The 25,739-nt window shown below is 43.2% G+C and overlaps 1 protein-coding gene across 1 annotated transcript in view; it reads right to left on the reverse strand.

Moving 5' to 3' along the window:
- Positions 1-25,739, reverse strand: part of TRPC5 (transient receptor potential cation channel subfamily C member 5) — a 284,716-nt gene that overhangs the window by 37,214 nt on the left and 221,763 nt on the right. Inside the window, 1 exon segment of the mRNA XM_040442706.1 lies at positions 11,573-11,768. Coding sequence (XP_040298640.1) covers positions 11,573-11,768 — 196 coding nt within the window.

Consider the following 25,739-nt stretch of genomic DNA (forward strand, 5'->3'; position numbering starts at 1 on the left):
CTCTTTAACAGTGGGACTGGAGGGAAGGGGTTAGGTTGAGAATTTTGCATGGGGGGTTTCAATTTTTGCCTCGAGCAGCAGAATAGCTAGGTGCACCAGTGCTGAATGAAGGGCGGTGGGGGCAAGCTGAACTCTTGCACTAGGGCCCATGAGCCTTTAGCTATGCCCCTGCAACAGCCATATTTTTTGTTAGAAGCTGTGGCAGTTACAGGGAAAGAAGTACAGCAGAAAGAACACAGCCCTGAGAAAGGACACACCTCAAGCTGTCAGCCTTAAATAAATCTAGCAGAACAATTGCAGCAATGAATGGGAAGATCTCTGGATCCATGTGAGGTACAGGGCTGGGGCTGGCTTTATTAGAAAGAGATTGTCATGTATTATATGTCTGATTTTTTACATCAATCATCGCATCGCATGAAATATTATGGGCCCCACACCAATTACTATAATCATGATCAGTTCCATGCAGACTCTGTGAGCCAGTCATTTAGTGGGCCACTTGTCTCTCCTATGTTAAAGAGCAGTTTTGCCAAGACTTGTGCAAAATTGTGTCGAAACTGCTGCAATTTTACTGTAATTTGCATAGAATCACACTTGAAATAAAGTGGCTCTGCGCAAATTACATTAATACCCTGCCAAATATACAAAAATGGTGGCAAAAAAAACACTACTAAAGTGGGTGTAGGATCTCTGGTGACATCGATGTGACATGCCAAGGGTCCTGCAACAGCACCACAGAGAAAGGAGGACACAGCCTAGAGAAAGGTGGAGGAAGTCACCATAGGGACCATTCTGTGTAAGTGAAACCTTAAAGGGGTTATCCAATGAATAATGTAAAAAATTTAAATCAGACATCATATGGTACATGACAATCTCTTTCTAACAAAGCTAGAACCAGCCCTGTACCTCCCATGGGTCTAGACATCTCCCCATTCATTGTTCTGCTAGAGTGTCTTAGCTCTCCCTATTACAGCTCAGGAGGCTGTTGAAAGATGAAACTGAGCATGTGCGGCCATCTTAATGAGCTGGTCAAAGAAATAAGAAATTAAGGGGCGCTATACAGATACATTTTATTGAGTAGCTCAGCGGCTATACAAAATGTTCAATTACATGCAATTACAAAAGTATTCAAATCCAGTTGCTGCTGGTTTGAAAACTGTAGAATATACTTTGTGGGACAACTCCTTTAAGGACATTACCATGTCTATTTTGTGGTCCACAAAATGCTGAATTGCAAAATATAAATGACATGCGTGTTGCATCCTTTTTTTGTGTGGACCCATTGACATTTTGTGCATTAGGCCTAAGAGGGGGGGTCACCATGGGAGCAGTATATGAGAAAGGGGGTTCCCCGAGGGGGCCAGTATGTGAAAGAGAGGAAGGATCACAGAGAACAGTGTGTGATAAAGGGGGGAAACCATAGGGAGCATGTAACAAAGGAAGGAATGAGAAATAGTCTATGGGTGGGGGGCATAGGGGGTGGTGAACATGAGAAAGAGGACAGCATGAGGAGCAGTCTTAAAGGGAACCTGTCACCTGGATTTTGGGTATAGAGCTGAGGACATGGGTTTCTAGATGGCCGCTAGCACATCTGCAATATCCAGTCCCCATAGCTCTGTGTGCTTTTATTGTGTATAAAAACCGATTTGATACATATGCAAATTACCCTGAGATGAGTCAGAGCTTGAAAATATGACTTTTCTCTGGTCACACAAGTAAGATATGACTCTTTTATGTTAATTTGCATATGTATCAAATCGGGATTGTTACACAATAAAAGCACACAGAGCTATATGGACTGGGTATTGCGGATGTGCTAGCGGCCATCTAGCAACCCATGTCCTAAGCTCTATACACAAAATCCCGGTGACAGGTTCCCTTTAAGGCTGTGACTTGTCTGCAACTTGCTGTCACACTACTATTTTTACAGCTCCAATTTGGCTATAAAGAAAACTGGCCAAACCGTAGAAAGCTCACAGGCAGTTCAGTCCTATGACACAAATTGTGATCTAAGATGACGAAGTTATGTGTATCTTGCTACCTGCAACCTAAAATCCAACAGTGTTGGATGTCTTGCGCCTTCTGCATCACAGTTGTAGCAGTTCACATTTAACGTTGCAACTGCAATGCAATAGTGCAATTTTATGTCGCAGTATACATGTCATTGTGTAGCCCAAGCCCTATTGTTAGTGATCTTGGTGTGGACTGAAAGCACATCGAAAACTGAGGGATGCTTTCTAGTGGTGAGTTATAAGTAGTGGTTAAGTGTAGTGTATGTCTAATGTAGTGTATGTCTAATGTAGTGTATGTAGTGTCTGTGTGCCAGGTGAGTGGTAAACCAGGTCTGTGGGATGTGATCGAGTCCAGCAAAATTTACCACAGTTTATGTTGAACACTGCTATTTTTCAGTAATAGAAGCAGGGGGTGATGTTGTATGTGATCTGGCGAGGTTTTGGTGCCAAGGGTGATTTTTAGTCCTACCCCTGCCCTGGCCATGATACATTTGATTCGGATCAAAGTGTTTATCCAGTCTCGTAACTGGACAGCAGTATAGGGCCCCCTGGGATATATTAAAGGGGTATTCTGGCTTCACTATATTGATGACCTATCCTCAGGTCCGACTCCTGCCGCCCCTGCCGATCAGCTGTTTAAAGGGGCTGATGTGCTTGAGCAAGTGCTGCGTCCCATCTACTTTGTAGTGGCTGTTCAGAGTAATTACAGCTATGGCTCTCATTCAAGTGGATGGAATGAACAGCTGTAATTAAACTGCACCACCATTACAATGTAGACGGCATGTCTATGAAAGTGCAAACTTGCAATAGACATGGGCTTGGATAACTTTCATTTTCTCCCTGATTTCACTGTAAGGGCTTGTTCATATCTGCATTGATCTTTCTGTTCTGATCCATCAGTGGAACAGAAACATTTAAAAAATGAATCCATTAAACAGAATGAATGCTGGATTCAAAGGGAACATGATCCATTTATATTCCTTATTGATTGACTTTCATGTAAAAAATGCTTAATACCATCATGTAAACATATGGCTAGGGCTACACTATGACTTTTTATAGCGCAACTGATTGATTTTAATTATTAAATTACAGCACCAGTCCAAATGAGTTGAATGCAATCTTGTGGACTGCAGCTGTCATTCAATAGTTAAAATAGATCAGTCAGGCTAAAAACAGTTGCAGTGTAGCCCAAGTCTTATTATTTGGCAAGAAAAAGCCCTGCAGGCAGAACATTTTCTTCCACCAAAAATGTTAAAAAACCAAAGTAGGTCTATTAATCTGACCAGAAAACCAACTCTTAGGGCTTTTTCACACGAGCAGATCCCGCTCTTTGCCTCTCTGTGACCTTTTTACTACAAAATCACAGTGACAATTTTATCTCTCTGTGATTTTGTAGTAAAAAGATCACAGAGAGGCAAAAAACATTATCAATCATGTTAATGCTCTGTGTCTCTGCTGTCCGAAAAGGGGCTTGGCAGCAGATTAACCGCACGGTAGAGATCGCCCGGCGGTCGTTTCGCAGCGTACATTTGCGCGTGCACCGAACATGCAAACATATGGCGATGTCCGCCGGCGCCATATTCTTTTGCATTTCGCGTACTTTGACCCATGACACATCCATCAGGTGGGACAGGAAAGGCAATTGAGACATTTCAGCACATGGATACCCCCCCACCCTATAACAGAACCCGATCTGGCAGCCATTTTACATTCTGTGTTTTGCCAGTGTAGGGAGCGGTTGCTGTGTGGAGCAGGGACAAGCTGTTAGTTACACCAAACGCTAGCTAATAGGGCCACAAAAGTCCTTTAAGGACTGGTATAGGTGTGCTATCGATAGGTGTGATATACTGAGGGGTGTGATATACTTATAATATACTTTTCTTAGTGCATTTGTATTGTGCAGCAGTTGTGTGCGGTTCAGCTGCGATACTGCAGCTATATAGAGGGACAAGCGCTATTGGGACAACTATTTGCAAAGGGTGTGATATACCTGTTGCCCCCAAAAAAACTGATTGAGGGGTGTGATATACCTGTTTCCACAAAATACTGATTGACGGGTGCGATATACCTGTTGCTCCAAATAAACAGGGTGGTGTGATATAACTGTTGTGGCAAAAAATAATAATTGAGGGGTGTGACATACCTGCTTCCACAAAATACTGATTAAGGGGATTGATATACCTGCTTCCACAAAATACTGATTAAGGGGTTCCATATACCTGTTTCCACCAAATATTGATTGAGGCTTGCGATATACCTGCTTCCACAAAATACTGATTAAGGGGATTGATATACCTGCTTCCACTAAATATTGATTGAGCCCTGTGAGATACCTGCTTCCACAAAATACTGATTAAGGGGTTTGATATACCTGCTTCCACAAAATACTGATTAAGGGGTTCAATATACTTGCTTCCACCAAATATTGATTGAGGCCTGCAATATACCTGCTTCCACAAAATGCTGATTAAGGGGTTTGATATACCTGTTTCCACCAAATATTGATTGAGGCCTGCGAGATACCTGCTTCCACAAAATACTAATTAAGGGGTTTGATATACATATTTCCACCAAATATTGATTGAGGGCTGCGATAAACCTGCTTCCACAAAATACTGATTAAGGGTTTGATATGCCTGCTTCTGCAAAATACTGATAAAGGGGTTCGATATACCTGCTTCCACCAAATATTGATTGAGGCCTGCGAGATACCTGCTTCCACAAAATACTGATTAAGGGGTTTGATATACCTGCTTCCACAAAATATTGATTGAGGCCTGCGATAAACCTGCTTCCACAAAATACTGATTAAGGGGTTTGATATACCTGTTTCCACCAAATATTGATTGAGGCCTGCGATATACCTGCTTCCACAAAATACTGATTAAGGGGTTTGATATACCTGCTTCAACAAAATACTGATTGAGGCCTGCGATATACCTGCTTCGAGAAAAAACTGATTAAGGGGTTAGATATAACTGTTTCCACCAAATATTGATTGAGGGCTACAATATAGCTGCTTCCATAAAATACTGATTAAGGGTTTGATATGCCTGCTTCCAAAAAATACTGATTGAGGGCTGCAATATACCTGCTTCCACAAAATACTGATTAAGGGGTTTGATATACCTGCTTCCACAAAATACTGATTAAGGGGTTTGATATACCTGCTTCCACAAAATACTGATTAAGGGGTTTGATATACCTGCTTCCACAAAATACTGATTAAGGGGTTTGATATACCTGCTTCCAGAAAATACTGATTGAGGGCTGCGATATACCTGCTTCCAGAAAATACTGATTAAGGGTTTGATATGCCTGCTTCCGCAAAATACAGATAAAGGAGATTGATATTCCTGCTTCCACCAGATATTGATTAAGGCCTGCAATATACCTGCTTCCACAAAATGCTGATTAAGGGGTTTGATATACCTGTTTCCACCAAATATTGATTGAGGCCTGCGATATACCTGCTTCCACAAAATACTGATTAAGGGGATTAATATACTTGCTTCCACCTTCACTCCACCTTCCACCGTGCCGTCATCGCGTTCATCTGGCAGAAGGTAGGCTTCCGTGGCCCAAATGAGAGATGGCCTTGCGGTTCATTTGGCAGTCGTTTCGTGGTGAACTTTGCTCGTTCGCGATTCGTTGAACATGCAAACATATGGAGATGTCCGCCGGCGCCATATTTTGTAGCATTGTGAAGAACTTTGACCCATGACACATCCATCAGATGGTACAGGACAGCCAATTGAGACATTTCAGCACATGGACATACCCCCTACCTTATAAATAAACCTGATCTGGCTTCCATTTTACATTCAGTCTTTTGCCAGTGTAGGGAGAGGTTACTGTGTGGAGAAGGGACAGAATGTTAGGGACACCAAACGCTAGCTTATAGGGCCACAAAAGTCCTTTTAAGGACTGGTATTGGTGTGCTATCGATATGTGTGACTTAATGAGGGGTGTAATATGCTTATAATATACTTTCTAACATAGAAAGTATATTATAGTGCATTTGTATTGTCAGCAGTTGTGTGCGACAAATGCCATTGGAACAAATAATTTCTACTGGTGTGATATAGCAGTTGCCCCACAAAAAAACTGATTGAAGCAGAGGTGTTATATACCAATAATGTACTTTCTATTTAGTGCATTTGGGTAGTGTAGCATTTGTTTGCGGTTTAGCTGCGTTACCTCAGCTACACAGAGTGACAAACGCCATTGGAACAACTAATTTCTACTGGTGTGATATACCAGTTGCCCCCCCCCAAAAAAAACGGATTGAAGCAGGGGTGTGAAATACCAATTATATACTTTCTATATAGTGCAGTTGGGTAGTGCAGCATTTGTTTGCGGTTTAGCTGCATTACCTCAGCTACAGATAGTGACAAACGACATTGGAACAAATAATTTCTACTGGTGTGAAATACCAGTTGCCCCTAAAAAAACTGATTGAAGCAGGGGTGTGATATACCAATAATATACTTTCTATATAGTGCATTTGGGTAGTGCAGCATTTGTTTGCGGTTTTGCTGCGTTACCTCAGCTACAGATAGTGACAAACGACATTGGAACAACGAACTACCGTGGCCTAAAATTAACATTTTCTAGGCTCCAACAGGACACATTTCAGAGAATTTCCCTTTAAGACGCATAAAAATGTCCCCTGATTAAGATACATATTTTTTGTTGGAATTTTTGTCATTGATTGCCCTCTAGTATGTCACTGTCCATGTTGCGGGATTTTTTGTACACTTCTACTAAGTATTTGGTGGCTGCAAATATGAGCTGAAGGTTTTTCCTCCTCCTACCCCATCCTCCGTCTCCTCCTCGGCTGACTCCTCCTTTTCCACTGCGCTCCCCCCCAAGCTCCCCAGAACCTATTCGACATGCCAGGTGTGCTGCGGCTGTTGTGTCTGGAAGCCAAGAGCCACACCGGTCCTGCACTGCTTTCAGCTCTGCGGTAACAGGCCGATCAGTGGCTAACCCCGCTCAATTTGACAGTTGGTAAAGTGGTTTGCGACAACAGTGCCAATCTGCTGAGCCCGCTGAAACATTGCAAAATGATACATGCGCCGTGCATGGCACACGTCCTGAAGTTAGTCGTAGATTCGTTGCCAAATATCCCAGGGTCCAGGATGTCTTGCAGCAGGCCAGGAAAATCTAATTTATTTTTTTTGAAGATCTTACACGGCCATGGCTCGCCTTGTGGACGTTCAGCGGCGACACCACCTGCCCGTCAGACGTCTGATTTGTGACAGCCAGATGCGGTGGAACTCCACCTTGTATATGCTTGATAGGCTGCTCCAGCAGCAATGTGCCGTTAACGACTACCTGGACGAACTTTGCAGCAGGACAGATTCTGGGGAGCTTGGTTTCTTTTCACCGCGCCAGTGGCTGCTCATGCGCGATGCATGCAGACTTTTGCGGACATTTGATGAGATCACCAACTAGTCAGTCGCAGCCAGGGCGCCATCAGTGACATCGTACCTTACGCCTTCTTTCTGGAGCGTGCATTGCGTCGTGTCATTAATCAAGCCTTAGAGGAGCAGGAGCTGGAAGATGAGGAAGTCACAATGCTGAATGAATTCTGAGTCTGAAGAGGAGTCAGAGAAGGATGGTGGCTGTAGGGAGGCGGAGGAGCAAGAAGAGCAGGCTTTGAGGGGGACTTTACACTTTTCGGGGATCAGTGTTGTACGTGACTGGGGGGAGGAGACCGAGGGCGACATTCTCCTGGGCGATTAGCAGGAGCCAGGGTGCTCCACCGCTTCTAATTTAGTGCAAATGGGGGCCTTCATGCTCCAGTGTTTGAAGAGGGACACCCGTATAAAAAGCATAAAGGGCAAGGACCAGTACTGGGTGGTAACGTACTTAGACCCCCGGTACAAACACAAAATGGCAGACATGTTACCAGCATCACAGAGGGCTGGCAGAATGCAGCATTTCCAGGCCTTGCTGCGAGAGATGCTGCATTCTGCTGTTGCGGGTGCTGGCAGAGGAATTTCCACTGACAGCAAAACAGGTGCGGGTACCTATCCTACCGAGCCTGCAAGAAGAGGGCGGTTTGAAGATGTTTTGGTCACTTCAGATAGAAGATCATTCTTGCAGCCAACCCATCGACAGTCGCCCCCGGATCCAGCCTCAGGGAACGCCTAGACTGACAGGTGTCCAACTACATTGGGTTAACGGCCGATGTTGACGCTCTGAGAAGCGAGGAACCCCTGGACTACTGGGTGTGCAGGCTTGACCTGTGGCCAGAGCTGGCACAATTTGCCATGGAACTCTTGGCTTGCCCCTCGTCGAGTGTCCTGTCCGAAAGGATGTTCAGCGCAGCTGGGGGGATTGTGACCGATGAGCGCACTCGCCTAGCTCACGACAGTGTGGACTACCTCACATTTCTAAAAATGAATGAGGCATGGATCTCTAAGGAGTTCAACACCTGTGACGACCACATGTAATTGAATTTTCTCATGCCAGCCCACATATATCCGCCACATCCAGAACAAAGAATGGTCCTTGTCTTATGTGTATCCAGCGGCATAAAAGGCCTTTTCTGTCAGGTGAATGCCTAATTTTTGGGGCCTGTACTCCAGTAGCCTACTGTAAAATTTTTATCCGGTGACCGCCTAATGTACCTCCAGCCGCATCATCACAAGTTCTTTTCTGTCAGGTGAATTCCTAATTTTTGGGGCCTGTAATGCAGTGGCCTACAGTAAAAAATAATTCCAGAGACTGCCTAATGTACATCCAGCCACATAATCACAAGTTATTTTCTCTGAAGTGAATGCCTAATGCACGCCGTGGAAATGAAATGACCGGCCTCACAGCTTGACAAAGGGCACCGAACTGGTCCCGAAACGTTGCAATAAGCAATAAATGTTATCATGAGATCGTACCACTGGTAAAATAAAGATTGAATTCAAAGCTATTTGCTGTCTCTGGTGTGCTGTCTCCGAACCACTGATACTAGCTACTCATTAACTCCTTGGGTGGAAGGAACCTGTCAGGGGACGTGCACCCACAAAAGCCGCTTGACAAGACGTGTGCTGAGGCCTGTACTGGCCTACACTAAAATTTGTATCCGGTGACCACTGAATGTACCTCTAGCTACATAATCACAAGGTCTTTTCTGTCAGGTGAATGCCTAATTTTTGGGGCCTGTACTGGAGTGGCCTACTTTTAACCGGTGATTGCCTAATTTACCTCCAGCCACATCATTACAAGTTCTTTTCTGTCAAGTGAATGCCTAATTTTTGGTGCCTGTACTTGCCTACAGTAACATTTTTATCCAGTGACCGCCTAATGTACCTCCAGCCACATAATCACAAGTTCTTTTCTGTAAAGTGAATGCCTAATTTTTGGGCCTGTACTGGCCTACAGTAAAATTTTTATCCAGTGATCGCCTGATGTACCGCCAGCCACATCATCACAAGTTCTCTTCTGTCAGGTGAATGCCTAATTTTTGGGGCCTGTACTGGCCTACAGTAAAAAAAATGTTCCAGTGACTGCCTAATGTACCTCCAGCCACATAATCACAAGTTCTTTTTTGTCGGGTGAATGCCTAATTTTTGGGGCCTGTACTCCCGTGGCCTAAAATAAAAAATTTCTAGGCTCCAGCAGGGCACATTTTTAAGAGTTTCCTTTAAGACGCCTAAAAATGGCCCCTGATTAAAATACATATTTTTTGTGGGAATTTTTGCCAATGATCCCCCTCTGGTATGTCACTGTCCATGTTGTGGGACTATTTGTGCACTTCTAGTAAGTATTTGGTGGCTGCAAATATGACCTGAAGGTTTTTCAGGTTTGCCTGCCATTAAAGTCAAAGGGGCTCGCCGCGAACGCGCGGTTCACGACCATTTGATCGCGAATGCGTGTTTGCGAACCGTCCTGGCCGATATTCGTCCATCACTACCGCACGGAATCCGCTCGTGTGAAAGAGCCCTTATATGTTCTATTAGAGGAAGCTTGGGTTTCAACCTGTCATATCCGCTCCTCTTCCCAACAAATACCAGGCTGGTCCTCATAAAATTGCCAGTAGATCTGCCAAAATGGTGGAAACTACAGTCGATATTAGATACTGCATTAAAAACTGACCCATAACACCTTCAGTGATACTTTTATTTTTGCATGAGGCATCGCTAAGGTTAGGTTCACATAAGGAGTAGGAGATCTCCGCTCTGCAGAAACAGCCTGCTGGAGTTCTCTGGATCCAGCATTGCCAGAAGTATGGAATGCCCTCTGGCCCTGATAAGTATAACGGGGTTCATTGGAGATACGGCCACTACACGACTTGGCCAAACAAAAACTGCTGCTGAGTTTTTTTGTCCAGCCAATTCTCAGCATATTTGCTGGGTAGTGGCCAGATCTCCGCCAGACCCCATTGTACTTAATAGTAACAGCCTGCCAGATTTCTTACCGCATATGTGAAACTAGCCTAATTCAGGCAAATCTGGAACAAATAATGCACACAACTCTATATGAACAAAACGCAAATAAAACGTCACTTTGGAAAGTGCTCACTTCAGATAAATGAAGATGAGATTCAAGCCATTAAGAGAAGCTGCACTAGGCACTGATTTACTAATGGCCCACTGAGGGGCAGTAGGAAAGTTTTATAAGTACTTTGTCTCAAAACTTGTCTAGCACTGTCATCTGTAAAATTCCCAAATTTAGGAAAACATTTGTTTTCATTAGTTCATTTCAATATAGATAATTTTCTGCTCATAGTATTATAACGAAACCATTAGATAAAAAAAACTCCCACCATGCTACCTACAGATATTACTATCATTGCCACTGGTTAAGACAATGTCATATGGAATATCGAGTCCTATCTTAACCTAAAAACCCAAAACTTGTAGATTACATTTAGGACTCCTGCAGACAAGGCTGTATGGTGGCACATAGAAGAGAGTGACAGGGATCTGCCGGTGCTGATGTGTGTATGGTACTCCATTGGATGTCATATGAAAATCAATGCTAGGTGTGATATTTTTTGCTGTTGGTTTGTACAGAATATGACATAAAAAAAAACTCTATAGGCCCTGATTTATCATATCTTCACTCGAGAATTCTGTCATCAAAAAGTGGCAAAAATAAGGCTTTTGTGACTTTTTGCACTCACTTGTGCAAAATTTAAGTTTAGTAATGTGGGTGGAAAAGTGGTTGTGGTTAGCTATGTTAATGAGTTTCACCCAAGATTTATCACTGAAAGTCACACTCTCACTCCAGGAGGAGGGTGGAGTAGGAAAACTGGAGGAGCTTCTCTAGACAAAAGTATTAGGTCTAAGGATAAGACAAATTTATCAAGTAACATGAGACATTTGATAAATGTGGTATAAAGTACTCCAACGCAGATGCTAAACGGACTTCAAATTTTCCCCTCACAATAAATTCCCCCCTGTATGCTTCTGTATGAAATGGTACAGTAGAGGGCTCATGTGTTGTGTGGCCATTACCCATTCATCCATGAGGCCTAGCTGTAGGCTCCTTCAGTGAAATATAATCACATTTATTCAGCAGGAGCAAAAGGAAGGGAAAGTGGTACTCACGGCAATCAGCTGGTAGGAGTTGTTCATCATGGCTATCAACATATTGAGTAACACAACCAAGGATATCACGTTGTATGTTCCAAACATGGTGGCACCAACAAACTCTGTGAACTCATGACGTGCTTTCACATTGGTGACATACAAATTCAGGAGACCAAACACTGACCAGAACAAGGATTGCAGGGTCTCAAAAAGGCTGTAATATAGGAAAACAAGAAGACATTCATGATTCATGTAAGGTGCTTGCCTGGAGCATCTATGTTATTTATGCTTTGTATGTAGTATAAAATGTATGTGTGTGTGTGTATGACAAAGGCTCCATTGAGAGAGCTGAAATGCCGCATTGCTTTTGGGTGTAATAAACATCACCTTATTTTCATCACAAGACCAGAGTGCTGCCCTCTTTTCATTATTTCTAATTTACTGTTGCTAGTCCGGGAACTATTGCGGAATTTGAACCTGGCATACCTATAGAGTGCTGCTGTTTGTTTTCCATTCGTTTTTATATATATATATGCAGGTATATATAAATAATACAATTCCGCAGCACTCCTTGAAACATGAAAAAAATGTGCTATTTATTCACACATATCATATAGCAACGTTTCGGTTCTCTCTCAGAACCTTTTTCAAGCCAACCTTTTTCAAGCCAAGCCAAGCCCACTTGGCTTGAAAAAGGTTCTCAGGGAGAACCGAAACGTTGATATATGACATGTGTGAATAAATAGCATTTTTTTTTTTCATCTTTCAAGGAATGCTGCGGAATTTTATTATTTGTTCATCATCCTGAATCGAGGGATTACCGCTGGCACCCATCTTTTCAACCTCTAAGGGAGTGCTGCCTGGCTTTTTATGGATATACAGGTATATATATATATATATATATATATATATATATATATATATATATATACACACAGTACAGACCAAAAGTTTGGACACACCTGACTATGAAAATTGTAGATTCACACTGAAGGCATCAAAACTATGAATTAACACATGTGGAATTATATACATAACAAACAAGTGTGAAACAACTAAAAATATGTCATATTCTAGGTTCTTTAAAGTAGCCACCTTTTGCTTTGATTACTGCTTTGCACACTCTTGGCATTCTCTTGATGAGCTTCAAGAGGTAGTCCCCTGAAATGGTTTTCACTTCACAGGTTTGCCCTGTCAGGTTTAATAAGTGGGATTTCTTGCCTTATAAATGGGGTTGGGACCATCAGTTGCGTTGAGGAGAAGTCAGGTGGATACACAGCTGATAGTCCTACTGAATAGACTGTTAGAATTTGTATTATGGCAAGAAAAAAGCAGCTAAATAAAGAAAAACGAGTGGCCATCATTAATTTAAGAAATGAAGGTCAGTCAGTCAGCCGAAAAATTGGGAAAACTTTGAAAGTAAGGGCTATTTGACCATGAAGGAGAGTGATGGGGTGCTGCGCCAGATGACCTGGCCTCCACAGTCACAGGACCTGAACCCAATCGGGATGGTTTGGGGTGAGCTGGACCACAGAGTGAAGGCAAAAGGGCCAACAAGTGCTAAGCATCTCTGGGAACTCCTTCAAGTCTGTTGGAAGACCATTTCAGGTGACTACCTCTTGAAGCTCATCAAGAGAATGCCAAGAGTGTGCAAAGCAGTAATCAAAGCAAAAGGTGGCTACTTTGAAGAACCTAGAATATGACATATTTTCAGTTGTTTCACACTTGTTTGTTATGTATATAATTCCACATGTGTTAATTCATAGTTTTGATGCCTTCATAGTCATGAAAATAAAGAAAACTCTTTGAATGAGAAGGTGTGTCCAAACTTTTTGTCTGTACTGTACATATATATATATATATATATATATATATATATATACACACACACACACACAGGTGAAACTCGAAAAATTAGAATATCGTGCAAAGTTCATTTATTTCAGTAATGCAACTTAAAAGATGAAAGTAACATATGAAATAGACTTATTACATGCAAAGCAAGATATTTCAAGCCTTTAGGCCTCATGCACACGACCGTTGTTGTGGTCCGCATCCGAGCCGCATTTTTTGCGGCTCGGGTGCGGACCCATTCACTTCAATGGGGCCACAAAAGATGCGGACAAGAATAGGCATTTCTACAATGGGTCGCCCGTTCCTTTCCGCAAATTGCGGAAGGCACACGGGCGGCTTCCGTTTTTTTGCGGATCCGCGGTTTGCGGACCGCAAAAAAACGGAACGGTCGTTTGCATGAGGCCTTATTTGAATGATTATGGCTTACAGTTTATGAAACCCCAAAGTCACAATTTTGTGGTACCCTTTGCTTCGGGGGTATGGATTAATTAGCTGACTAGAGTGTGACACTTTGAGCCTAGAATATTGAACCTTTTTACAAAATTCTAATTTTAAGCTGCATTAATGCAATTCCTTTTAATTTGCATTACTGAAATAAATGGACTTTTCCACGATATTCTAATTTTTCGAGTTTCACCTGTATATGTATGTATATATATATATATATATATATATATATATATATATACAGTGGGATGCGAAAGTTTGGGCAACCTTGTTAATCGTCATGATTTTCCTGCATAAATCGTTGGTTGTTACGATAAAAAATGTCACTTAAATATATCATATAGGAGACACACACAGTGATATTTGAGAAGTGAAATGAAGTTTATTTGATTTACAGAAAGTGTGCTATAATTGTTTAAACAAAATTAGGCAGGTGCATAAATTTGGGCACCACAAAAAAGAAATGAAATCAATATTTAGTAGATCCTCCTTTTGCAGAAATTACAGCCTCTAAACGCTTCCTGTAGGTTCCAATCAGAGTCTGGATTCTGGTTGAAGGTATTTTGGACCATTCCTCTTTACAAAACATCTTTAGTTCATTCAGGTTTGATGGCTTCCGAGCATGGACAGCTCTCTTTAAGTCACACCACAGATTTTCAATTATATTCAGGTCTGGGGACTGAGATGGCCATTCCAAATGTTGTACTTGTTCCTCTGCATAAATGCCTTAGTGGATTTTGAGCAGAGTTTAGGGTCGTTGTCTTGTTGAAAGATCCAGCCCCGGCGCAGCTTCAGCTTTGTCACTGATTCCTGGACATTGGTCTCCAGAATCTGCTGATACTGAGTGGAATCCATGCGTCCCTCAACTTTGACAAGATTCCCAGTCCCTGCACTGGCCACACAGCCCCACAGCATGATGGAACCACCACCATATTTTACTGTAGGTAGCAGGTGTTTTTCTTGGAATGCTGTGTTCTTTTTCCTCCATGCATAACGCCCCTTGTTATGGCCAAATAACTCAATTTTAGTTTCATCAGTCCACAGTACCTTATTCCACAATGAAGCTGGCTTGTCCAAATGTGCTTTAGCCCACCTCAAGCGGCACTTTTTGTGCTGTGGGCGGAGAAAAGGCTTCCTCTGTATCACTCTCGCATACAGCATCTCCTTGTGTAAAGTGCGCCGAATGGTTGAACGATGCACAGTGACTCCATCTGCAGCAAGATGATGTTGTAGGTCTTTGGTGCTGGTCTGTGGGTTGACTCTGACTGTTCTCACCATTCGTCGCTTCTGTCTATCCGAGATTTTTCTTGGTCTGCCACTTCGAGCCTTAGCTTGAACTGAGCCTGTGGTCTTCCATTTCCTCAATATGTTCCTAACTGTGGAAACAGACAGCTGAAATCTCTGAGACAGCTTTCTGTATCCTTCCCCTAAACCATGATGGTGAACAATCTTTGTCTTCAGGTCATTTGAGAGTTGTTTTGAGACCCCCATGTTGCTACTCCTCAGAGAAAATTAAAAGAGGAGGGAAACTTACAATTGACCCTCTTAAATACTCTTTCTCATAATTGGAATCACCTGTGTATGTAGGTCAGGGGTCACTGAGCTTACCAAGCCAATTTGAGTTCCAATAATTAGTTCTAAAGGTTTTGCAATCAATAAAATGACAACAGTGCCCAAATTTATGCACCTGCTTAATTTTGTTTAAACAATTATAGCACACTTTCTGCAAATCCAATAAACTTCATTTCACTTCTCAAATATCACTGTGTGTGTCTCCTATATGATATATTTAACTGACATTTTTTATCGTAACAACCAACGATTTATACAGGAAAATCATGACGATTAACAAGGTTGCCCAAACTTTCGCATCCCACTGTATATATATTTATATATATATATATATTTTTTTTTTTAAGAGGCTGTCACTCAAAAAAAAATTCAAACCACCACCTGGTTCTTAATACTTTTATGATTTTAATTAAAAATGTATTGTAGCTATTAAGTTATTCAATAAACACTCTCTGCATAGCGGCACCTACTGTTTTCTCTATTTTTACTTTCTCTGTCCTGCTCCTTGAGACAGAAGCACATGCTCAGCTCCATCCTTCAGCTGTCAAGAACTGTAGTAGAAAAGACTCTTTTCTCTGGGAAAGGACATGCCCCCTAAACTGACAGCTTGAAATATATGTAGCAGAACTATTAAAGCAATGAATGGGGAGATCTCTGGATCCATGTGAGGTACCGGGCTGGTTGTAGCTTTGTTAGAAAGACCTTTGTATGATTTTCAGTTTTTACATTAATCATGATGAGGTAACCTTTTTAAGTATATTTTACCTCTCAACATATACCAACTGTCTAGGTGATGCCTGCTCTTCCCACATCAATATTTTATTTTTTCATAGGTTTAAACTGATGACTATACTTTCAGTACCTGCCCATAGGGTAAGATATCTTCTTCCATGGCCACATGGTCTTATTGGTAAAGTTCTGTTACGCACCATTATAAGAAAGTATACAACATGAATTCAGTGGGAGCAAGAGAATAATGAACTTGTTTGTGGAAAAAAAATTGCTTCACATCCCAATGGACTGAGGTGTACAAATTAATTAAAATGTAGCTCTAAATAAGTAACCAGGATCAGACGTGTAGGAACACTCATCTGCCTAATATACATTGCAAGTTCTAACTGGCACAACATGTCCTTCGTTGTGACAGCTCGTAGCTTCCCTAACTCACGTTTCTTTTTTACTGGTTTGAAAGCAAGCTATTTCCAAGATTGGGTTGGCCTTGGAGACTACCATGGGATAGGTCATCAATTTGAGATCAGTGAGGGTCAATACCCAACACCCGCACAATCAGCTGTTACCTGCAGCCAAGAGTCGAGGACATAAACAATGTATGGAGCCGAAAGAAGTGGACATGTCAGTTAAAACCAGATAGAAACACATCTCCTCCATTTATTCTAATCTGTTTTTATTTTCTGATTGCAGATTTCTTTATTCTACTTCTTGAACATGATTATGGGGGCGCCATCTTCCCTTAGCTGTTCTTAACAGCATTTAGAAAGGATTAAGAAAATTGCTTTACAGCAGCCACATGGTCCGTAGACACAATAGTCAGGAGGAGACCTCATTGGTTTCTATGGGAGAGTTTTCTAGGCATGCTCTGTGACCTGTGCAGAATTCATTGTACAAGGAAAGAATAGATAAGCTCTGACAATCACCTATTGTGAATGGTGGATCCTGTCTTATCTGTACACAGAGGTGATACCATTACAGGCAGGATTAGAATGTCAGATAACTGCAGAAAAGTGATCTGTACAGACTTAGGCTACTTTCACACTAGCGTTTTGTTCGGATCCGTCATGGACGGATAATACAACCGTTCTGAACGGATCCGTTTTTTTTTATCTATAACATAGCCAAGACGGATCCGTCTTGAACACCATTGAAAGTCAATGAGGGACGGATCTGTTTTCTATTGTGTCAGTGAAAATGGATCCATCGCCATTGACTTATATTGTGTGCAAGGACGGATCTGTTTCATCAGAAGGTGTCCGTCTCCAAAGCATAATGGAGATTGAACTGATGCATTCTGAGCAGAGTGTGCTTGGCTTGCATGCTGACCTGCATTCCCTGGACTTTGTGTGGCTGTCATGGCCCATAAACAGGTAGGAGCTAGTGTTAGGGACCACTCAAATGAGACGACCTTGACGCGGTGAGTGGCTTATTACGCTTTGGCCAAAATGTACACCAATGTCTCATCCAGCATGGAGGCAGGGCAGAGTGCTGGATGTAGTGTGCGATCACATTTGCATTTTCCGTTTGTATATGTATTTCGCCATAGTGAAATGCACCTACATACGGGTTGTGCTGACCCAATCCCCCACATTTTTTCTTTGTAGCATATATTGGAGGCGTGGCGATCTCCATGCAGTCATTGCACACCTGACCAGTCAATCTGTCCTGGAGGCTGGTTTTAAAGTCAGTATAAAACTGAGTCTGCTTATATAGAACCTACCAGTAGCCATTTGGCTCCAGGAGAAGTATATGGTGGGTTCAGCATGCATGTTGGTACTTGCATCCCTGGATCCGATGAAAGCTGTAATGGCACCGGGCGGGGTTAAAAGCAGAGTGTGCCTGGCGTGCATGCTGACCTGCATTCCCTGGACTTTGTGTGGCTGTCATGGCCCATAAACAGGTAGGAGCTAGTGTTAGGGACCACTCAAATGAGACGACCTTGACGCGGTGAGTGGCTTATTACGCTTTGGCCAAAATGTACACCAATGTCTCATCCAGCATGGAGGCAGGGCAGAGTGGTGGATGTAGAGTGCGATCACATTTGCATTTTCCGTTAATATTAGTCTTAGTGGCCAGGATTACCAGGATTTTATGGTATATGTTTAAACAGATGGCGCACCCCCCCCCCCCCTGTATCCTAAGAGAATTAAGTAATGTCATAGCCATACCCTTATTTCTGATATTTAAGGACTATCTATTGACAGGGAGAGTTCCAGAGAATTGGCGCATAGCAGATGTGGTGCCAATATGCAAAAAGGGTCCAAAAACAGAGTCCGGAAACTATAGGCCGGTAACACTGTGCCACATAAAAGGTTAGTATATAAAATGAGAATGCTTGGACTGGGGGAAAACGTCTGTATGTGGGTAAGTAACTGGCTCAATGATAGAAAACAGAGGGTTGTTATTAATGGTACACACTCAGATTGTCACTAGTGGAGTACCTCAGGGGTCAGTATTGGGCCCTATTCTCTTCAATATATTTATTAATGATCTTGTAGAAGGCTTGCACAGTCCTTCCTCTGGATCAACTTGCAGGATAACAGGCCGAACTGGATGGACAATGTCTTTTTTTCAGCCTTATAAACTATGTTACTCCTGTATGTAACATAGATATTGACATGAAAAATGTAAAATAACATTATTAAAAATTCTTGAAAAATATGTTAAACATAAAAACGTGATTTAAACAATTGGTCATTTACTGACGACGCATTCCCTTTAACTGGTGTTAACCCTGCATGTCTAGCCCAAGGTGTACCTAGGTGAAGGCTCTAAATGTAACAATTCATAACTTCCATACTGTATATAACGTGCAGATATTGAATAGAGTGCATTGCTGTGATTTACGTTACACTGCACGCTGTCATAAACCAGCTGTCTAGGAGACATTACTGCTGACCAGGTAACTTAGTAAATCTGTAGGCTCAGCATCCCCCTGCTTGCCATGGGTGAGTGGCCTGCCATCTCTTAGTCGTCTCTGGAGCTGCCTTGCTAAAGGTTGATATTTTGTGCCGTGTGTCTGCTCACTTTGCTCGGAACAGTTTGTGATGGTGCAGATTTGGAAACAAGGTTCACCTGTCAGCACAGACGTTTTCTCCTTGGAAACTGGAAGCTAAAGTGACACAGGTCTGTGGAAACATCCTGCGTCATGTTATTTCGTAGCCATTTAAAGGAGAGAACATAATTTGGCAGGATTCTGCCTGTGTCTGTACAAGCTGAATGAGCGCCGCTTAACCCCTTGTCTATTCATAGCGCAAAATGCTTGTTTATGTTAGCAATCGTTTGTCAAGTGAAAGGATCTATACAAACAAGCAGCCAAGTCGTAGCATCAGAAACCCTCAGAGACGTAGAATTCCTGGCAATTTTATACTTGAATGAGCAACATTAAATTGAGTGTACACATTTAAAATTAACCATAAACTCAGAAAATGCACAATAGGTAAAAACAATTCCCAGCATTTTCTCTTTTATTCTCCTTTTTTTCCCCTTTGAACCCATATTAATTCATATTACAGTAGAATACAAGTATCTAAAAAAAAAACTCTGTGCCCCAAGCGATCAACCATGTCCCCCCTCATCCTCCCCACTGTCCTGTGTCTGTTTGTAAGACACGTGGCTGGAGCAGCAGCCTCCCTGCTGTTTTCTGCTTGCAGTAGGACATAAAGATAATTTAACCTCCACCTCTATCGATGGCCACAAGCATGGAGGAAATCACAGGAGATTAAACCCTTGTGGTTTGTCTAGGAAGACTGTCTGTGCCAGAATCGTGCAGTAAATGTTCTAGACTGACAAAACAGCATTTAGCATTCAGCTTCAGTGTTATTTTATCACCATGTTATTTTTGGTTTAACATTCTATTCTGCTCATTCTGCTCTTTTTCCATAGACGGTGTCCGCTGCGGACACTTACATTACCTGCTTTACATTTTCTGTATAACGTTTGCATATAGGAAATATCAGTGACATTCAGTTTAATTTTTTTGTTGCTGGTGGCAGCAACATTACCTGCGTTACATCTCCAGTATAACGTTAGCGCATCCGAAATATCAGTGACATTAACTCAGTGTAATTTTTTCACCGCTGGTGACAGCGACATTATCTGCACTACATCTCCTGTATAACGTTTGTGCATCCTAAATATCAGTGACATTCATTCAGTGTAATTTTATATTAGGCAGCGGTGACAGCGACATTACTTGCGCTATACCTCCTGTTTAACGTGTGCGCATCCTAAATATCAATGACATTCACTCAGTGTAATTTTTTATAAGGTGGTGGTGACAGCGACATTACTTGCGCTATACCTCCTGTATAACGTTGGTGCAACCTAAATTTTAGTGGCATTAATTCAGTGTAATTTTTCTATTAGGCGGTGGTGACAGTGACATTACTTGTGCTATGCCTCCTGTTTAACGTGTGCGCATCCTAAAAATATCTGTGACATTCTGTGTGCTTTATTTGCGCATACACTTACAAAACCTGCGCTACTGTACGTGTGATATACTTGCAAGCATATTAGCCATTTAATATGCAGAAGGCGAGCAGTAAGGGACGGGGAAGTGGCCGTGCTGCTGATGGTGCACGCAGAGTCCGTGGCCCTGGGCGTGGTGAAACTGTGCCTGCTGCCAGAGCACAAGAAACACACTCATCCAACGATACCTAACTTCATGTCCCAGGGCGGCGCAGGACACCACTCTCGAAGTCAGACCAGTGCGACCAGGTGGTCGGTTGGATTGCAGCATATAATGCTTCCAGTCGGTTAAGCACCACCCTGTCTTACACAAAGTCCAGTCTCAGTAGCCAAGATTCTGGTCAACAGAATCCTCACCCTGATACTCCTTCCACCCACCATGGAGAGTCTTGGCAAACAAGTGATCCCACACTCTGATATTCCGAGGAGCTGTTTTAATCGCCATTACTTAATTTGGGCCTCTTGCCAAGCCCGCTTGAAGAGGGACATGAGGATATCTTGTGCCCTGATTCCCAAATTCTGGAGCATCCACAGTCAGAAGAAGATGACGATGGGGAACGGCAATTTGTGTTTTTTACGAGGTAGATGATGATGATGAGACACAGTTGCCAATTAGTCAACCGCAATTAGTGTCTCAAGAGGTTCATGATGAGGATAAGACACAGTTGTCAATAACTGAAGTTGTTAGGTCAACAAGTCAGGAGGATTACCAGAGTGAGGAAGTGGAAGAGGAGGTGCTGGACGATAAAGTCACTGACCCAACCTGGGAAGGTAGCAAGCCGAGCGAGGACGGCAGTACAGAGGGGAAGGGATCCTCAGCACCGCAACAGGCTGGAAGAGGCAGTGGGGTGGCAAAAGTGAGAAGGCGGGCCACACCAAACAGGCCCGCAACTGTTCCCCAGGGCATCCCCTTGCGCCAATCTCCCTTGCCAAGGGGTAGGTGTTCCGCAGTCTGGCGCTTTTTTGAGGAAAGTGAGGACAATAAAAGAATTGTCATTTGCAACATTTGCCATACCAAAATGAGCAGGAGCATGAACACTAGCAACCTCACCACCACCAGCATGATCCGCGACATGGCAGGCTATGAGCTGTGCGCTACGATTGGCCAGCGCTGCAGCAAGGGACAACCCAAATACAAAAACTCTGCCCAGTACAACAGAGGGAGCTGCAGACACCGGAGCCTATACCGGGCGAACGGAGCGGCGCCCCCAGACATACTAGTAAGTGCAGGGGGACCCCTGGGCGCCGCTCTGCCCACTGATATAGTTAGTTTTTTGTTTTTAAACTAGTGAAAGGTCCTCTTTAAACTGATCTGCTTAGGTGACAAACAGCTCACCGCCACAGAGCTGTGGCAGGGGATAAGGGACCAGACTGATCTGTGGCTCTCGCCACTCAACCTACAACCAGGCATGGTTGTGTCTGATAATAACCGTAACTAGGTGGCGGCTTTGGAGCTCGGCAAGTTCACACATACCATGCCTAGCCCACGTGTTCAACCTAGTGGTTCAGGGGTTTCTCAAAACCTACCCCAATTTGCCTGAGCTACTGGTGAAGGTGTGTCATCGACAGCTTCTGCCGGTCTGGCAACGCTGCAGCAGCGCTTGCAATTACCTACTCCTCGTTCCACATTTTGGCCAGGCTTTGTGAGCAGCAGAGGGCAGTAGTGGAATACCAACTGCAACATGGTTGTCGCCTTTCCAGTCAGCTTCCGCTCTTCACAAGCGACAAGTGGGCATTGATGTCTGAACTCTGTGAGGTTTTATGCAACTTTGAGGAATCAACACAGATGGTGAGCGGCGATTAACGCTATTATCAGCGTAACCATCCCACTTCTGTGACTACTCAAACGCTCGCTGCTAACAAGAGGTGAGCTTTGCATGTTGAAGAGGTGGAAATGGGGGAAGAAAGTTCACAGGGTGAAAGCCAGACCACCCTCAGTTCGTCTTCTCAGCGTAAACTGGATGAGGAGGAGCAGGAGACGGTTGCCTCTGCTACAGAGGGTAGTACCCATGGAAGTTTTATTCCATCTGTTCATCATGGATGGGTAGAAGAGGAGGAAGAGGATGAGGAGATTGAGAGTCATCCTCCTGATGAGGACAGCGAAGTCTTGTCTGTTGGGACTCTGGCACACATGGCTGACTTTATGTGAGGCTGCCTTTCCAGTGACCCTCGCGTTATACGCATTTTGGCCAACACCGATTACTGGTTGTTCACCCTTCCCGACCCCCGGTACAAAGAGAACTTCTCATCTCTCATTCCTGTGGTGGAGAGGACGAGCAAAATGGTGCAATACCAGAAGGTCCTTGTGTAAAAATTGCTCCAAAAATTTCCAGCTGACAATGCTGGCTGCAGAGTACGTAGTTTCTTGGCCAACCAAGGAGGAGAGATGAGGGGAACACACAGCAGTTCCAACATAGGCAGGGCAACACTCTCCAAGGCCTGGCACAGTTTTATTACACCCCGCCAGCACCCTCAACCTAATGGAAACGTTTTGGAAGATGGTGAAGGAGTACGTAGCAGACCGTGTCAGCGTCCTCAGTGATCCCTGTGTGCCTTACAACTATTGGGTGTCCAAGCTGGACACGTGGCATGAACTGGTGCTCTACGCCTTGGAGGTGCTGGCCTGCCCTGCCACCAGCGTTTTGTCAGAGCGTGTATTTAGTGCTGCTGGGGGCATAATAACTGATAAGCGCATCAGCCTGTCAACTGAAAATGCTAAGAGGTTAACTCTTATAAAAATGAACAAGTTCTGGATTGCCTCTGACTTCTCTACTCCACTAGAGGAAAGCGGCAGAACATAAAGGCACTCTAAATGTGGCTTTTATGGTGTATTGAATACACTGTATTCCCATGCAACCCTTCCACCACTAAAAAGGGTTTATGGTTCAATCTCCCTTTTCTCGTCCTCCTCCTCCATCATATCAACATGCTTATTAGGCTGCTCTCGCTCCTAATGTTTAAGAGGGTCAGCTCAGCAGAGGGCCCTTTCCCATAATGTTTTAGAGGGTCATCAGCAGGCCCTCACCCATAATGTTTTTGAGGGTCACCAGCAGGCCCTTAACCATAATGTTTTAGAGGGGCAGCTCAGCAGCAGACCCCAAAACTTTTAGATGGTCAGCTCGGCAGCAGGACCTCGCCCACAAAATTTTTTAGATGGTCAGCTCGGCAGCAGGACCTCGCCCACAATTTTTTTTAGATGGTCAGCTCGGCAGCAGGCCCTTGCCCACAAAATTTTTTAGATGGTCAGCTCGGCAGCAGGCCCTTGCCCATAATGTTTTAGATGGTCAGCTCGGCAGCATGCCCTCACCCACAAAACTTTTTAGCTGGTCAGCTTGGCAGCAGGCCCTCGCCCAGTTCTCTCCAATGTTGATGTCATCTTCCTGGCAGCAGTGGTGACTTTGAAAGCATGCAAGTCACTAGGACATCATCGCAGAGGCCAGTGTTTGGCTGCAGCAGTGACCCGTGTGCATGGAATGTGACCGCTGCAGCCAGGGAAGGAAACATCAGCACGAGGAGCAGAGTAGGAGAGAAAAAGGGAGAGTATCAATTAGTTTTGTTATTTTATAACTTTGCCAGAATTTTTATTTACCTTGGACAACACCTTTAAGTGCTACCATTAGTTTAGACATCTTGACATTAGACAGTATACAGTAGATAGAGCTCTCCCACAATAATATATATATATATATATATATATATATATATATATATATATATTATTTTTATTTTTATTTAATGAGGCTTTTATCTCCAAATTATGCTATTATTATTTACATAGAAATCAATGGGACTGTATGCGTGCCTATGCAATGTTCTGACATTTCTTTGTACTATTATGGAGCGGGCATAGGAGCTATGTGTCACCACTTGTGAGTGCCCACTGTAATATACTGCTCACCCCCATTCTCATTTGCAACTGCTACAGGGGTTGTTATAATAATTTCCATTTCTTCCTATAGAATCCTATAACTTAAAGGGGTTTTCTGGTACTTTTAGGCTCCATTCACACGTCCGCAAAATGGGTCCGCATCCTTTCCGCAATTTTGCGGAATGGGTGCGGACCCATTCATTCTCTATGGGGACGGAATGGATGCGGACAGCACACAGTGTGCTGTCTGCAGCCGCAATTGCGGAGCGCGGCCTCCGCAGCTTGCGGACAAGAATAGGCATTTCAATGGGGGTGCCGGGCTGGTGTGTTGCGGACCCGCAATTTGCGGGTCCGCAACACACCACGGACGTGTGAATGTAGCCTTATACTGATGGCTTATCCTTGGGATATCTAATTGGCGGGGGTCCAACGCCAGGTTTTCTGCAGGAACCACACAGCTGGATGGAGATGGTCACTGCAGTGCTGTTCCCATTGAAGTGATCTGATATTGATTGCTTATCCTGAGGATAGACCATCGTATAAAAATACAGGAGAGCCCCTGAACCCCTTTAAAGCTGCCGTATACATAGGACTTTTATGACTACTTCTAGATTGCATGTGATGGTTAGCACTGGCTCTACGTGCTTCATCACTGTGCAATATGTTACATTTCAGTTATGGGGATGAATGTTTTCTATCACTGTTTGCAGTACAATTACAATGCATGATTACGGCTAGCCTCCTGTGGAATACGAGCCTCTGAAAATAACTTCTATGCAGCAGCCATAGATAATGGCTAGGATGTCATTTCTATTAACATTGTAGTCGTTTGTCAGCCAAACGAGGAGGCTATGAGCAGTTTAGATGCAATAAATCAGCAACTGTCTATAAAAGCTTTGATAAACTGCTTGCTTTCTGCAGGGGTGATGCTGCACAGTTATGAGACACGTGAGATATATGGTGGTGCCGTAGTGGGGAGGGAATATGTAATACATTGACCTTCACTGCCGATGGAATGATGGTGAAATATTATATTTTATTGCTACTTAATATTTTCCTATGAAGATAATAATTTCCTTTTGCTTACGTTTTGTTTTCATAAATTACAATACGTTTTTACTTTGTTTCCTGAGAAACTGAGTCCCTGCAATCATGACCAGTGTTCATTATATGATATTTAACGGGACATGTTTAGAAAGGGGCATTTGTTTAAATCAATATTCATAGAAAATTAGTATTTAG

The sequence above is a fragment of the Bufo bufo genome, chromosome 8 (genome assembly GCF_905171765.1).
Source record: "Bufo bufo chromosome 8, aBufBuf1.1, whole genome shotgun sequence".
NCBI lineage: Eukaryota > Metazoa > Chordata > Amphibia > Anura > Bufonidae > Bufo > Bufo bufo.